The sequence below is a fragment of the Mauremys reevesii genome, linkage group 27, assembly GCF_016161935.1.
Source record: "Mauremys reevesii isolate NIE-2019 linkage group 27, ASM1616193v1, whole genome shotgun sequence".
NCBI classification, from domain to species: domain Eukaryota; kingdom Metazoa; phylum Chordata; order Testudines; family Geoemydidae; genus Mauremys; species Mauremys reevesii.
Genome location: NC_052649.1, coordinates 888570 through 902938, shown reverse-complemented (window position 1 = coordinate 902938; position 14369 = coordinate 888570). Strand labels below are relative to the sequence as shown.

The 14369-nt window shown below is 39.0% G+C and overlaps 1 protein-coding gene across 22 annotated transcripts in view; it reads right to left on the bottom strand.

Annotated features, from left to right (window-relative positions):
* The window catches only part of TANC2 (tetratricopeptide repeat, ankyrin repeat and coiled-coil containing 2), a 631662-nt gene that overhangs the window by 282148 nt on the left and 335145 nt on the right, over positions 1 to 14369 (bottom strand). For 19 of the 22 annotated variants that reach the window (XM_039516554.1, XM_039516557.1, XM_039516556.1 and 16 more), the window contains one exon: positions 3308 to 3487. In XM_039516554.1, the coding sequence (XP_039372488.1) occupies positions 3308 to 3487 (180 nt within the window). The remainder of the gene's footprint in view (positions 1 to 3307; positions 3488 to 14369) is intronic. The other 3 variants (XM_039516562.1, XM_039516571.1, XM_039516572.1) reach the window with 1 other exon arrangement.

The following is a 14369-nucleotide window of genomic DNA, read 5'->3' as shown; positions in this document are numbered from 1 at the left end:
GAAGAAGAGCCTCTTAAAAGCAACATGAATGGGCTGTAATAGGACATCTAACCCCTCCAGTCCTCCTTAAGTTTGGCATCTCTAAGTTGGTCTGTAACTCTGCATCTGTCTTATTTCAAAATGTGGTCATATGGAGAGGAAACTATTGTTCAAGATTGCCAAAATTATTTGGGATATAAAGGAGAAAGCATATATACTGATGATGTGAGATTTTGAGTCCTTTTCAATTTTGTTACTGCTCAATTGCCTAAAAACCTTGAACTCTGTTTAAAATGGTTAATATGGAGGCTCTTACTGAATCCTCTAGCTTTAAGGTGAATTGAAGGAAGAGAAATTCAGGCCCAACCTAAGTCGAGAAGTTTTGTCACTGACATTAATGCAGCCATGATTTCACCCAAAAGGAGATATTTTCACTTTGTAGAGCTTCTGGTCCAAGTATCTTTGTCAAGATTTGACATGTGAAATAGGAAAAAGACATGTTTTCTAAAAAGAAATCTAAAAATATTTTTTCCAGCTCTAAATTGGCAAATACTACAAACATTTTCTCTGAAGCATTCATTTTAAAACTGAAGTTAAGTGAAACATATTTCTTCAAACTTAAGTGCCTAGTAAAAATGTTCTGTCCTCAATTTCAAAGCAACGAGTAAACAGCAAAAAAGCCTTTTTGCATGGAAATATGATGCATTACTCAGAAATGAATTTTAAACTAGTATTTCAGAGGAAAATCTCACCTTCCCTGCTTCTGATTGGAAGAATTCACAAACTTCTAACAAAATCAAAGATGTAGCTATATATAGCTAATATTATAAACTACATGGAAATCTAGCAAAGGACTGGCATGTAACCAATATACCAGTCATTAATTCTCTAGAAATGTCCAGTACAGCCAAAGATGCAACATGACCATCACACCAATACCATCGTTTGGGGGATCACGTGAATGCATTCCACATGAAAACCATTTTTAAATTATCTCTGAGCTATTCATTTATAATAGCAATAATGTCTTCATTGCAGGGCATTCCATGGAGATTAATGCTCTCCTGGGACTAATGGCCTATATGCGGATCATTAGTCCGAGGAAGAGCATTTCCTTTATTGTAATAATTTAAATATTCACCAGCAACAACAAAAATAATCATTTTAAGCAATTATTTGTTTTCACTCTTGTGCAAACAATGATGAACCTATTGATAACAAAAGAGGCACTTCCATTCTTAGACATGTAAAGTCACTGAAAGAAACATTGAATGTTAGAAACAACTCTTCAGCCCTTCCATATTTTGTACGGAAAGTCCAAAAAATATGTAATTCTTATAACACGTTTTTTATATTTTATAGGCGTTTTCTAACAATTGTTAACTAAAGAAATACAATCACCTGGAAAAATATTTTGTTTTTATTCTCAACCCTACTCCACAGTTTGTTTGTGTTAGTTGATCTGTACTGTCAATCACTGATGCAGAAAGGAAAGTTACTCATCCGTAGCTGGAGTTCTCAAAGTATATTGCCTGGGAAGACCCAGACTCACTCATCCTAGTTCCCAGCTTCTCTGGAGTCCTCATTTGATATTCTCAATTGTTGCAAAAGAACTAAGGGCAGTGGGGAGATGGGCCCTTACATAACTTCACACTAAATGTTTTGATTCATGGAGCCCTGATGACACATGTGCAACTCTGCATAGGCAAGATACTTTGAGTGCTCTAATAACAGGTAAGTTATCTTTCTTGTTTCTTGCTTCTTGCATGTGTCTATCATTGTGACAGCGAGGATTTTTAAAGAATCCTGTAGTATAATGGAAACGGGAGGCTGGAACCCAAACTGAAGGATGGGATGAGTTCCAATTTGCTTCATTTTTCTGTTGGCCACAAGGGGCAGAGCTATCAGTGGGAAAGCACACAAACCCTAACTTAGAGAAGCAGTCTCCAGTTTTGCACTCACAATTAATTAAGCATAGATGCTGTGTCACAACACAAAGATAGCTATCCGCCGTGAAGATACTGGAGCACTGAATGCTGCTTATCAGTGCTTACAACTAAACTGAACTCACAGATCCAAGGGATCAAGTCAATACTGATATTACAGAAACACACACTACATCTACCATTGCATTATTATTAATTTGTATTTATATTACAATAGTGCTTAGAGACCCCAACCAGGATTAGAGTGTCATTGTAATGGACATTATACAACCATATAGTAAGAGTCAATCTTTGCCCTATAGAATTTACAATCTTAATAGACTAGATAAAAGTTGGAAGAGTTAATAGATTCCAAGGCCAGAAAGGATCATTGTGATCATCTAGCCCCACACAGGCCATTGAATGCCCCTAAAATAATTCCTAGAGCAGATCTTTTAGAAAAACACCCACTCTTGATTTTAAAAGTGTCTCCACGACCCTTGGTAAGTTGTTCCAATGGATAAATATTCTAATTGTTAATCATTTACACCTCACTTTCAGTTGGAATTTCTCTATCTTCAACTTCCAGCCATTGGACCATGTTATAACTTTCACTGCTAGACTGAAGAGTCCATTATTAAATATTTGTTCTCCATGTAGGTACTTATAGACCAGTGTGCTTCAATTAACAGCCTACGAGCCTGCTCCCCTCCTGCTACTTTGCCCCAGGCTCCCGATGGCTTCAGACCCCTGCACTTTCCTTGCCAATCCCAGCTGCAGCGTCCCTACGATGACCAGCCTCTGAGTGCCTAGTGGGGGAGTTGAGTCCTGAGGCACTTCTGAAAATCCCATTAGGTGCCTAACTGCATCTTTAAGCACCTAAATACCTTTACAAATCTGGTCCACAGAAACCAAATAAATTACTTAAAATAAACTTTTTAAAAAACATACATGAAATGTCACTATGTGCTGCAACAAATAATGTACAGTTTGCTGAAGTCTCTTTCTCTCAGCATGCAAAAATTCAACATACTGTTACTTAAACTGCTGAAATGTCTCCATCTGTTGGCCTGACTTGAGTAAACTGATTCATGAGGAGACTGGAATTAAGTATATTCTGGTACTACTTACAACATCCCTGCAAAACTAGAATGTGTGCAAACCAGTTGATTATTTAAAGACTAGATAGATCATGCTGTTAAACTGAGATCCAACCCATTTTCCTACAGTAATTTAATATTGCAAATATGGGTGTATATTCCAATTACAAAATCTTGTGACTCCAGCAGGCCATGTAGTTAACTAATGAAGATTTGTGCAAAGAAACTTGTTTGGTGAGCTTTATCTAAAATTTTGCACTGACCGATTTTAAAAGCCCCACTGAACTTATTTAAAGTCCTTACCAGTTAATTTCTTCACAGGTTGGAGCCGAACACTGATAGACTGATGTGTGAGTAAGGGGGAGGATGGAAGAGAGCGAGACATGCCCTCCATAATCCGAATGTGCTGCATACCTTCGGTCACTGGGAGTGGTGGAATAGCGTAGTCTGGTTCAAAAGCACAGTCGTTCTCTGTGGAGGTGCCTGATAGGAATGTAAAAATAAAACAGAACAGTTTGTAATAAAAGGCAGCCTACTGTTTTTATCAATTCCTAGACTCAGGAATTTGCTGGCTTAGGCTGGCTAGACACTTTCTAATATTTCCATACTATTTCTCACAAAAATCACACAAACCTTTTAGTATTGGACTGCTTCTTCTCATGTTCATCTTACAAAATGTTTATGCTTCCCATGAGGAAATTACATTTATACAATAGCAAATAGGTGAATGTCTGATATAGAGTAACTAACAACATAACTAGTTAGATTTTAAGTTTTATCATTTTACTTTATTAAGCATTCTAGAGTGATCAGTTTTAATGTAATTACTACCCTGGGCGAATAATTGATTTTTTTCAGCCAACAAACCAAAAAATCTGAACAAATATTCATTTTGGTTCTGAAAATTGTTGGAATTTGTCAGCAAATTGGAAAAGTCCACTCAGCTTCAAAAAACTGTGTGCGCACGCACATGTCCCTCTTATAACCTTTAGCCCAGTGGTTAGTAGGCCACTTGCCTTGGAAATGGGAGGTCCAGGTTTGAGTCCCCACTCTGGAGCAAGGACTTGAACTCAGATCTATCTCCTGTCAGGTGAGCATCCTAATCACCAGGTTTACAGGCTACTCAGGGGTTGGTTACTCTCAATGTCTCCTTTTGAAGCTGTTCCACATTGCAGAAATATTTAAATACTCACTGGAGCAGAGATTTGAATTCTGGTCTCCCTTCTACCAGGTAATTACCCTTACCACTGGGCTATAGGTTATTCTGTAGTCAATCTTTCTTATTCAAGCTGTTCAACTTTCTATAAATACTTAAATATTAATTGGGGAAAAGAGCAAGAAAGAGTGTGAGAATGACTTTAGACTGGGAGATAGAAGATATAGACTCAGATCTTCTCTCTGCCTGGATTACACAGTGCATCAATATTTACCGTCTTTATTTTACCTGCTTCTTCACTTTGTAATATGATTTATTTATTAATTTGAATTTTTACTACTCTGCAATAAAAGAGCACCACCTAAAACTCCAAGTGCTCTTGATAATCTTTCAAAAATACACTAATAAATGATGATTCACAGGTTTGTACTCACTTGTATCAGTTTTTGTACTCTGTCATGGTAGCTATAAATGAATATTGTATTATATTTTTCAATTTCATTGCTGCTTTAAATACTTAAATATTTATATGTCTTTTAAATAAAATAATGTATTTATAAATGTATAAAAGATATTTACATTCCTAAATACAAATATTCCTAAAATAAAAATAAAAATTTTGTTTGACATAGTTCATAGTTTTGTTTTGTTTATAGAAGGATATTTGTCGATAGATATACAGAAATTCTTATATTAAATGATATAAAATAGATCTATTTTAAAAAAAAGTGTAATGAGTCTGTTCATAAAGGTTTTCAAATGCATTGTTTCTTATGATTTATAATCCTAAATAGATTTCCTCCCACCCCACCCCACCCCTCCCCACCGAAAAGATTCCTGTCTGGTACACACATCTAAACTTCTAGAATCTCAGACTAGTCAGAAATCTTTAGGGTCTAAAATGTACAGAATTAACAGACCTTAATGTCAGGTTTCAGAGTAGCAGCCGTGTTAGTCTGTATCCGCAAAAAGAACAGGAGTACTTGTGGCACCTTAGAGACTAACAAATTTATTTGAGCATAAATAAAAATTTGTTAGTCTCTAAGGTGTCACAAGTACTCCTGTTCTTTTTGCAGACCTTAATGTGTATTTCATGCAATTCTATAGGACCACAAAGAAACAGATCCCTTAGATTTCTATTTGTCCAGTGATGTTATCCATTGCTCTTTTCACTTCTCCACTCTCATTTATTAGAATGACAGAGGAGCTGTGAAAGATGGAGTCTGTTACCTTATTATTTCTTTGATTAACATTCTTGTAGAACAGCAAATCTGAGCTAAATTGCTGGCTTACAGATGAGAAGTCATTCTTACAAGGTTACCTGCTAATGGACAGACTACATTTACTCAGAGCAGATACTGGGTCAGAGTCTCAACTGGTGTAAATCAGCAGAGTGGAGCTATGCTAATTTACACCATCTGATAATTTGGCTCATGTTTCTCTGATTAGAATAGATAGAATATAGAATATCAGGGTTGGAAGGGATTTCAGGAGGTCATCTAGTCCAACCCCCTGCTCAAAGCAGGACCAATCCCCAAATGGCCCCCTCAAGGATTGAACTCACAACCCTGGGTTTAGCAGGCCAATGCTCAAACCACTGAGCTATCCCTTCCCCACCTTAAACACTTTATTTAGAGAGAGCACTCTAAATTTTCTGCAGTCTTATCACTAGGCACTAAAGAGCCTTTGGACTAAGTAAAATACCTTTACCGAATTGAATTGTTGCCTTGTTTGAATTCAGGTGATAATTTTAGAATCTAAGTGTATGTCTACACTACCCGCCGGATCTGCCGGCAGCGAGCGATCCAGCGGGGGTCAGTTTATCATGTCTAGTCTAGACGTGATAAATCGATTCCCAAGCGCTCTCCCATCGACTCCTGTACTCCACTGCCGCAAGAAGCACAGGTGGAGTCGACAGGGGAGCGGCAGCAGTCGACTCACCACAGTGAAGTAGGTCTAAGGTTATTCACGTAGCTGAAGTTGCGTAACTTAGATCAATCCCCCTCACCCCCCCAGTGTAGATCAGGCCTAATTGAAGCTCCTCAAGGAACAGTGCAGTCAAATGGTTCATTTTATTTGTCCTTGTTCTTTTTTCAAGTTCAAAGTTTATTCTGTATCTCACTGCCACTCATTTCTGTAGAGAGCATTTGGAGGCAGAATTAATTTCTCCCTGCAACATATGGAATAAGCAGATCTTTGCTTGTGATCCAGGTTATTTGATGCTCCTTCTCCAGTTACTAACTTTACCAAAATTTTTAAGCAAATATTCTGAATATTCAATAAATTGGGACAAACTGCTAACAATTGTACAGAGGCATTTGAATTATATTATAGATATGTATATTTGCCATACTGTATGCAGAGAAGCAAAAAAAATGTGGACACTGAATAAGTAATACGGAAAACTATGATTTATCCATTAAGACTCCCTTAGTTTTGCGAACTGATGGTCAAGCTCTTACTTAAATAGAAGAGGGAAAATTAGAAATGATCCATGAGATTCTCACCCCTTTCTTGCCCCCTTATGCCTGTTACAAGTGCCAGAGAGGCACAAAGGGTCTTGAGAAGCCCTGAATCCAGCTGGGGGAGAATTTCCCCTAGTATTGGAACAGTGGAAGATTACTGCAGGATTCCCTCACAAACCCTAGAACAGGGAGTGTGCTTGGGGCAGGAGGAGCAGAGCACCAGCCCAGAACACTGCAGAGATTCTGAGAAGCACAGCCACCCATAGCCAGCCTGCTGTGATTTCGAGCGGGGTGGTTAAAATTCCACCACTGGCTACTCTGGCCCCCAGAGCAGCCCAGAATTGGGAAGGCATGAAGGTGACTTGAAGCCACCTTGTTCGTCTTGGGCTACGAGTTCTGTGCTATTCCTCTTAATTATTAGCATTTGGGGCCACAAAAAGAAATGTGTCAAAATCTGCACTAGCCTCAGCTACACAAAAGTTGCAAAAGGAATGATCTGCATCAATCTTTAATTTTATAGCGATAAACTGCCACATATTAAATGCCACATTCTCTCTCTCCCAAGTAATGACGACATCTGAGAACTGTTCCTAAGCCAATTGTTTGGAAGCATGTGCTCAGAGGACCAGAATGGTACTTTGGGGCTTCATATGTTCAGTTTCTTAAATTACTGGCTTGGAAAGGAAGCTCAACATGCCTGGGTGCAAAATTAAACAAAAGTACCATTCATTGAGTTGCTGTTCTTCTACAAAAGAGTGGGGTTGAAAAGGTGTAATTTAGGGCATAATTTGGATCATTATCTTCACATTTTTAACTAGTTTCTTGAGGTCAGTTTTGTGACCAGGAATGGATTAACTGATTTCTTAAAAATAAAAACTGATCCAAATGTTCACACATCACTTGCAACAAATCAGTTCTAATATTTGAAAAGAATTACTTAAGGACCTTCTGTGTCCAGAGGCATCTCGCTAATACACTGGAGTACTGTGGAGTTCTGTGATAACTTGCCTCCAAATTTACAACAGTTATCCTTTATATTTTAATGCAAATATACATTACTTGATATCTGATGCACAAACTATACTATACTGAGCAGAGAATTATGAGAGTGCATCTAAATTTCTCCCAGATTATATCATTTCTTTGTTTTTGCAAAAGATCAGATAGATTTTAGCCATGGGTTCTGCTCACCTTTGTTCCTGTGTTATAATTTTCCTCTCTGAAAGCAATTATTTGATTTTGGATAGCTTTGTGTGACTTTCAGTAGTTTGTGTGAATAAATATAGGTTTATAAAAACTAATTCACAGAGGTGGATAACAGAGCTGAATTGTCACACGTGGATAAGGCAGAAAAGATAAATGCCTTCAATACATTATAATTCAGAAGAGACAACAGCCTGAGTTTATTGTAGCTGTCCAAAAAGGCTATATCAACAGTGTAAAATAGTCAAGGGAATACATTATTCATTCACATAGCAGAAAACAGATTTAAATAATTCTGAAGATCTCAGACAACTCCTTATCAGAAAACTGATAAAAAGTTATACATTTTACAGCTAAAATATAAGGACCCATAACCAATCTCAAAGTCAAGGAATACTTCATAACATAGCTGTATTCTTCTACAATGAAAAACAAAACAAAAATTAACTATTATTGCACATGCATGCTCAAATGCAGTACTGGATGCCTCCATGTAGGACTCAACATCCATCTGACGATAGATGTTATTTTACTTTGCCCATGTATTGAAGATTTAATCCTTAACTGATTTTTTTTTTGCTTTTAAGACTTTAATTACCTCAAAGTCATTCTACTGCAGTTTCTTTGATATGCAAATTTCCAATTAATTCATAATGGATAACGATTTTTCCATGATTGCTAAAAATACTTTGAGCTGGACGCTTTGGTCTGCTCTTTTCACTTCATACCGTTAGATGTTAAGAACATGCCTAAATGCTTTGCTGGATTGAGGTCAGAGTGCTCAGCAGTTTGGAAGATAATGCCCCTGGAGGGGTGCTATGCACAGGTTTAAAATTCCCTGAAAACACAGGTTCAAACTCCAGCATTCTGAGACAGCTTTAGGAAGAGCCACACTGGCTTTTTTGGAAGAGATGTATAAGGCGTGCATGCTTTGCATTTGCTCCATTATAGTATAGGTCTGCAACAGAATCTGGGGCCATAATATCTGGCACTTATCTAAAGCTGAGGGAAACTGAGTCCAATGTATTTCTATACAAAATGAACAATAAATAAAGCAATAACGTGAACAAATAGCTATACAAATTGATAGCACCTGCCATCTAAATTCTCAAAATGCTTTGCAAACTTTAATGTACTAACCCTCATAAAATCCTTGTCAGGTGGATGTTATCTTCATTTTACAGACACAGAAGTTGGGGCACAAAAAATTAATTGACTTGCTTAAAGTCACACAGAGCAAGTAATTGGCAGAGCTGGAAAGAGAATCCAGAATCACTGAATTTCCATCTCTTGCTCAAAACACTGGACCACTCTCTTTTTCTTTTTTAATCATTAATAAAACTTAAATTAAAAATGTTTTATTTATGGATTACCTACCAGATCTTAATTTTAACAAAAAAGTGATTCTGAATTCAGTAAAAGCAAAGGAATATCTTTGGGGTGGAAAAAAGGGAGAAAATAAAATTATTTTTTCACAATTGCAAAATTCAAAAGGATTTGAACACATTATTCTGAAATTTGTTTCTGTCAAACAGAATATCTTTCTACTGATTTATAAATCACTGAAACAAAGGATTTACAGTGATTGACGCACAACTTTAGCAGCATTGCTACAACATATACTTACCCAAGACATTTCCTGTACAGTGCATATACTAACTATTAAATTGTCTTCTGAATTATTTCAATATGATAAAATGTCATAGACTTAGTAGATACATTTTTTGTGATATTCCAAATTGAATTTTAATTTTTGTTGCAAGAGTCTGATGGTCTCATTTAAATGCTATACATAACAAAATCTCTAAGCCCTTGTGGTATAATATGTATAGTATGTTAGCATATGGAATAAACATAGGTTACAGTTAATAATAATCACATGAAGCTTAAACACCCTTCATTTTTCCCCATGAAGAAGTCATACTGTCTCCTCTCCTGGACAGCTCTGAACCAATCTATTTTCATCTTCAGAACTCAATGCCAACATGATGACGCTTCTCCTGTCTGTACTAGCCCACACATTTGGCCTGCAGCCATATCTTAGGTTGTGCTCATGCAAGCTAAAAGTTAGGGTAAAGTGGTATTTTGTTACTTTTTTCCTTTGTTTTCTTTCCCTTTCCTGTTAATTGCGACTATTCCAAGGGACATACTCATACAGAGCTCATTTCAAGTGTATACAGAGAAAAAAATCCCAATTTTTGAATGTTTACAAACAGAAACTGAACTGGTGCTGGCTCCATGCTGTGTTTTTCAGCTACTGCTAGGCTGAGTCAGAAGGTGGGTTACATGGGGATAGGAACCTAGGGGAAGAGAGGAGGGGCATGAGTCTTGGAGGGTATAAATGGGTGGCATGGAATAAGACAACGGATGTGGAGCAGTAGCATGCCTCCAGTATTGCCAACTCTCATAATTTTTTCATTAGTGATGAGGTTTCAGACAGGGCTGGAACTTGTCTTGCGGTGACATGAAAGCTCCAGCCCCGTCATGAAGTTCAACCCTGCAGGATGCAGGTAGATTCTCTCCACCACTGCTCACTGTTTTCACAGGAGGGGAGGGCGAAGGAGGAAACAAAGTGCCCATCAGCTCAGTAGGCCTCTGCTCTTTCCTCCACTCCAATGAGCAATGGAATCTGCTCCTCGCTCTTCCCCACTATGCAACCACCAGTTTGGGAATAGGGAAGGAGGATAAGGGCACCACTGCAGCCCCCCGAGCCAAGGATGAGGTGGAGTGAAGAACCCCAGAAGTAACAGGAGGACTAGAGGTGAGGTTGGAGGAGCAGAACTGATGGAGAGATTAGGATGGCTGGGCAGATGAGAGGCTGAGGGAAGCACTGATATGGGGGATAAAGATTGGAACTGGCACTGATATGGGGGTGGGCTGCAGCACTGGTGTGTAGACAGAACAGATGTGAGGGCTGTGGGAGAGGCAGAATGTGGTGTCAACATTGATGTGGGAACTGTGCCATGGTCAGGTCATGGGTGGCCAGACCTAGTAATAAAAGCCAGAGTCCACAGTCCTGAGACAAGAGTCCAGAGTCAGCTAGGTCAGGATACCAGAAGCAAGAGGCAAACTGGGGATCAGAAACACGTCAGGAACTAGAATCAAGCTGGGTCAGAGGCAGGAGACAAACCGGAGATCAGAACTACAAGTCAGATGCCAGGAAATCAAACTGCAGAAGCATGAGCAATAACACGAGGCACACATTCCACAGCAGGGCCCATGGGGCCCAGTTGTTCACACAGCTTCCTGTTCCTACTGCTGGCTTAAGTAGGGCCAGCCAGTCAATCAACTACCCTAGGACAGCACCAACAGGACCTCGGGGCAGAGCCTCACACTGTGGCTTGACTTCATGGGTCCCAGATCAGCTGGAGGGTTGGAGCATGGCCATTCCCATGAACTCTGTGGACCTGGGCTCAAGACCAGCGAGTCATAACAAACTAGAATGACAGGACTGCTTTGGGTGTTGGGTGTCTCAGCTCCTGCCCGGGTTTTAAATCCACCTTTTCAATATATTCGAGAGTGGGCAACATTCATTGTCACCCACACACATTGGGAACGGGTAGAGGAATTCAAAAATCGAAAGACAGACCAAAAACACAATGTAATATTTCTTAAAAAATAAATCTCATTATTTTGGAGCCAAATTTCACTTTTATTGGGGATCTGATTCATGATTTTTGATCTCCTGAGGTTGGCAATACTATACCTCTCAATTGTTCCTCATTTCAAAGGACATCACTTCTTTTAGGCTCAAAGCTATCTCCATTTCCACACAAATTTGGTGTCCCCTTCATATGTGTGGTTTGAAAATTACTTCAGAACATGAAACTGCGGGTAGATAAGTAAGAGCCATTTACACTAATGGCATCTTAAGTTTACAACATAAATCATTTGTGTGGGACTTTGTCACACACTGAATTGCACTATGGGCCTCAGCAGGCTGAAAGTATTGAAAGGTGGAATGAAGAGATACTATCTGGATTTGGAATGAGGGAGCCTCTTATAGAGGCAGCAGAAGGTACAATAGATGGGAAGTTCATGAGAGGAAGGGGAATAAAGAGGCTACGTCCCATAGGGTGGGGGGTGAAAGTGAGGGGAGGAACAATGGAAGCATGAAAGTGAAGTGAGGAAGGAAGGGATTCCAGTTTATAAAAGAGGTTTGTCTCCTCCAACCACAACCTTTGAGTGGTTTCAGGTGAATGGAGGAGAAACAGGGAATAAGCCCTTAAATAACTGGATATTTTAAAATTTTCATCTCATTTTTGATCCATCCAGGGGACTTGATGTGCTTCCTCTGATGGTTAGAATTACACAACAATCATTGTGTAGAGTCCAGGGAATAAAGGCTCACATTTTCACACACACGCCATACCTGTGTGCAGCAAACAATGAGCATTCAAAACACAGTTTACCATCAATACAATTGTTTTATAAATAACAAATAGATGATATCTAATGTCTCAATATAGGTTTGTGAAAGACCACATACATTTATATAGATAAATGATTAATACAGTTTGACAGGAAATGACTAACAATAATTTAAAAAATTAATGTATTAAACTATGTATAAATGGTACCAAATAAGAAGTAGGTCGGTCACTTTAATCACCAGGTTAACAAGATGCTATTTGGACAAACTGGCCTTCTCCAGAACCCCTATATGAAAGTTTATGAATAATGTATCTGTCCATGTGTTGGAGGGAGGGAAAGAGATAAAGCCTAAATTTTATCTTGTTAAACTTGACCATTTCAATTACTAAACCATTTCTAAATATATATATTTTTTATATATGTTGTAATTTACCTTTATACAGGTCACCTTTTTTTTCCCCCTCATCATTTTATTAGACAGGGCTGGCAACATTGCCTACTATTAAAATTGTGTCATTATATAATCTTGTTTTCAATTGCTTCTAACTTTGCCAAACTTTAACCATCTGGGCTGAAATCTTCTATGCTAAGGGTCTGCCTCAGGCTGAAGTTTAGTGGAAAATTTCAGCCCAAACAATTCATTTGTTTCCAAGAATGAGGCTAGTAAAAAATACATTGTTTTGCTCATGTAAATTCAAACACCTTAGTCCTGGCATTTCCCAATGTTTCAGTGCTTGACTTTGCAACCTTAATAATGATCTTTTAATATGATTTTGTGTGTGTACATAATGTTCTCGATCAAGTACATACTAGCAAACAACATACCTGCATTTTTCCTATAGCATGAAAAGATCTTTACCAGTGAACCACAGGTATGTCTAGCAAGTATTCAGCAATGTGCTTTGGAAGAATATAGTACCTCAGACCATCAAAGTACCTGATTGTTATGTCCATCAAACACAATCAGAACATTCTGAAATCAGCACTTTAGTTAAACCCATGTATATGTATGTATGTACATATTTTAAATCTAAACAAATTAAACCACGTCAGAGAGCACAATCAGAGAAAATGGGCTAGATACTCCCTTTACAATTAAAATTACCAATAATATCTTTTGTATATTAAATAGAGGGAGGATTGAAAAGAACAGGTTATAATTTACTGTTATTAATTTTTTATTCCCTAACAAAATTCCAGGAAAGCAACCTGGTTCTTAATGCAATGTGGCTCTGGGAGTGTGTACAGTTATTAGAATTCATTGTTTCTTTCTAATCTAGCCTCAATTCTTATGATTAAAGATATAAAATTCCAGATTAAAAAAAACTAGTACAGACAACAAACCTCTATCAACAGTTGCCAGGGCCGGCTCCAGACCCCAGCACACCAAGCGCGTGTTTGGGGCGGCATGCCGCAGGGGGCACTCTGCCGGTCGCCAGGAGGGCGGCTCCGGCGGACCTCCCGCAGGCGTGTCTGCGGAGGGTCCGCTGGTCCCGCGGCTTCGGTGGAGCATCCGCAGGCGTGCCTGTAGGAGGTCCACCGGAGCCGCGGGACCAGCGGACCCTCCGCAGACACGTCTGCGGGAGGTCCACCGGAGCCACGGGACCGGCGACTGGCAGAGCGCCCCCCGCGGCATGCCGCCGTGCTTCGGGCGGCGAAATCACTAGAGCCGCCCCTGACAGTTGCCATTCCACACGGTTCAATAGTTTTAGTTCCAAATACCCATACCCCTAAATTTGTCTGCAGGCTTCAATCACTGGCAACATTGGAACACAGAAAAGAACAGGACTATTGTTTTGAAGTCAATGTCACTTCAATAAACTATTTGGACTCTACAGCAACAACAGATTTGGGGAAGGAAAAGAAAAGTGAAACAGAATTGCTCCTGGAATCTGGTGCAGAAAACCACAACGTGAATGAGCAAAACATACCACCTAGGAGAGGCATGTAACTGTGGAATGCCTTCTTAGTAGGCTGGTGAGCTGCATTTAAGGCTCCAAACACCAGGACTTTCACAGCCCCAGAGAATGACCTACAACAGTATTTAACAGATCCAAATTATTTTTCTACTCCTACTGTATTACTGCTCTCCATAAATACAACATGGACCTCCCACCTCAGTGTTGGAGGATGGAGAAACTTGCCCAAAGGAAATGGTGTCCTTCTG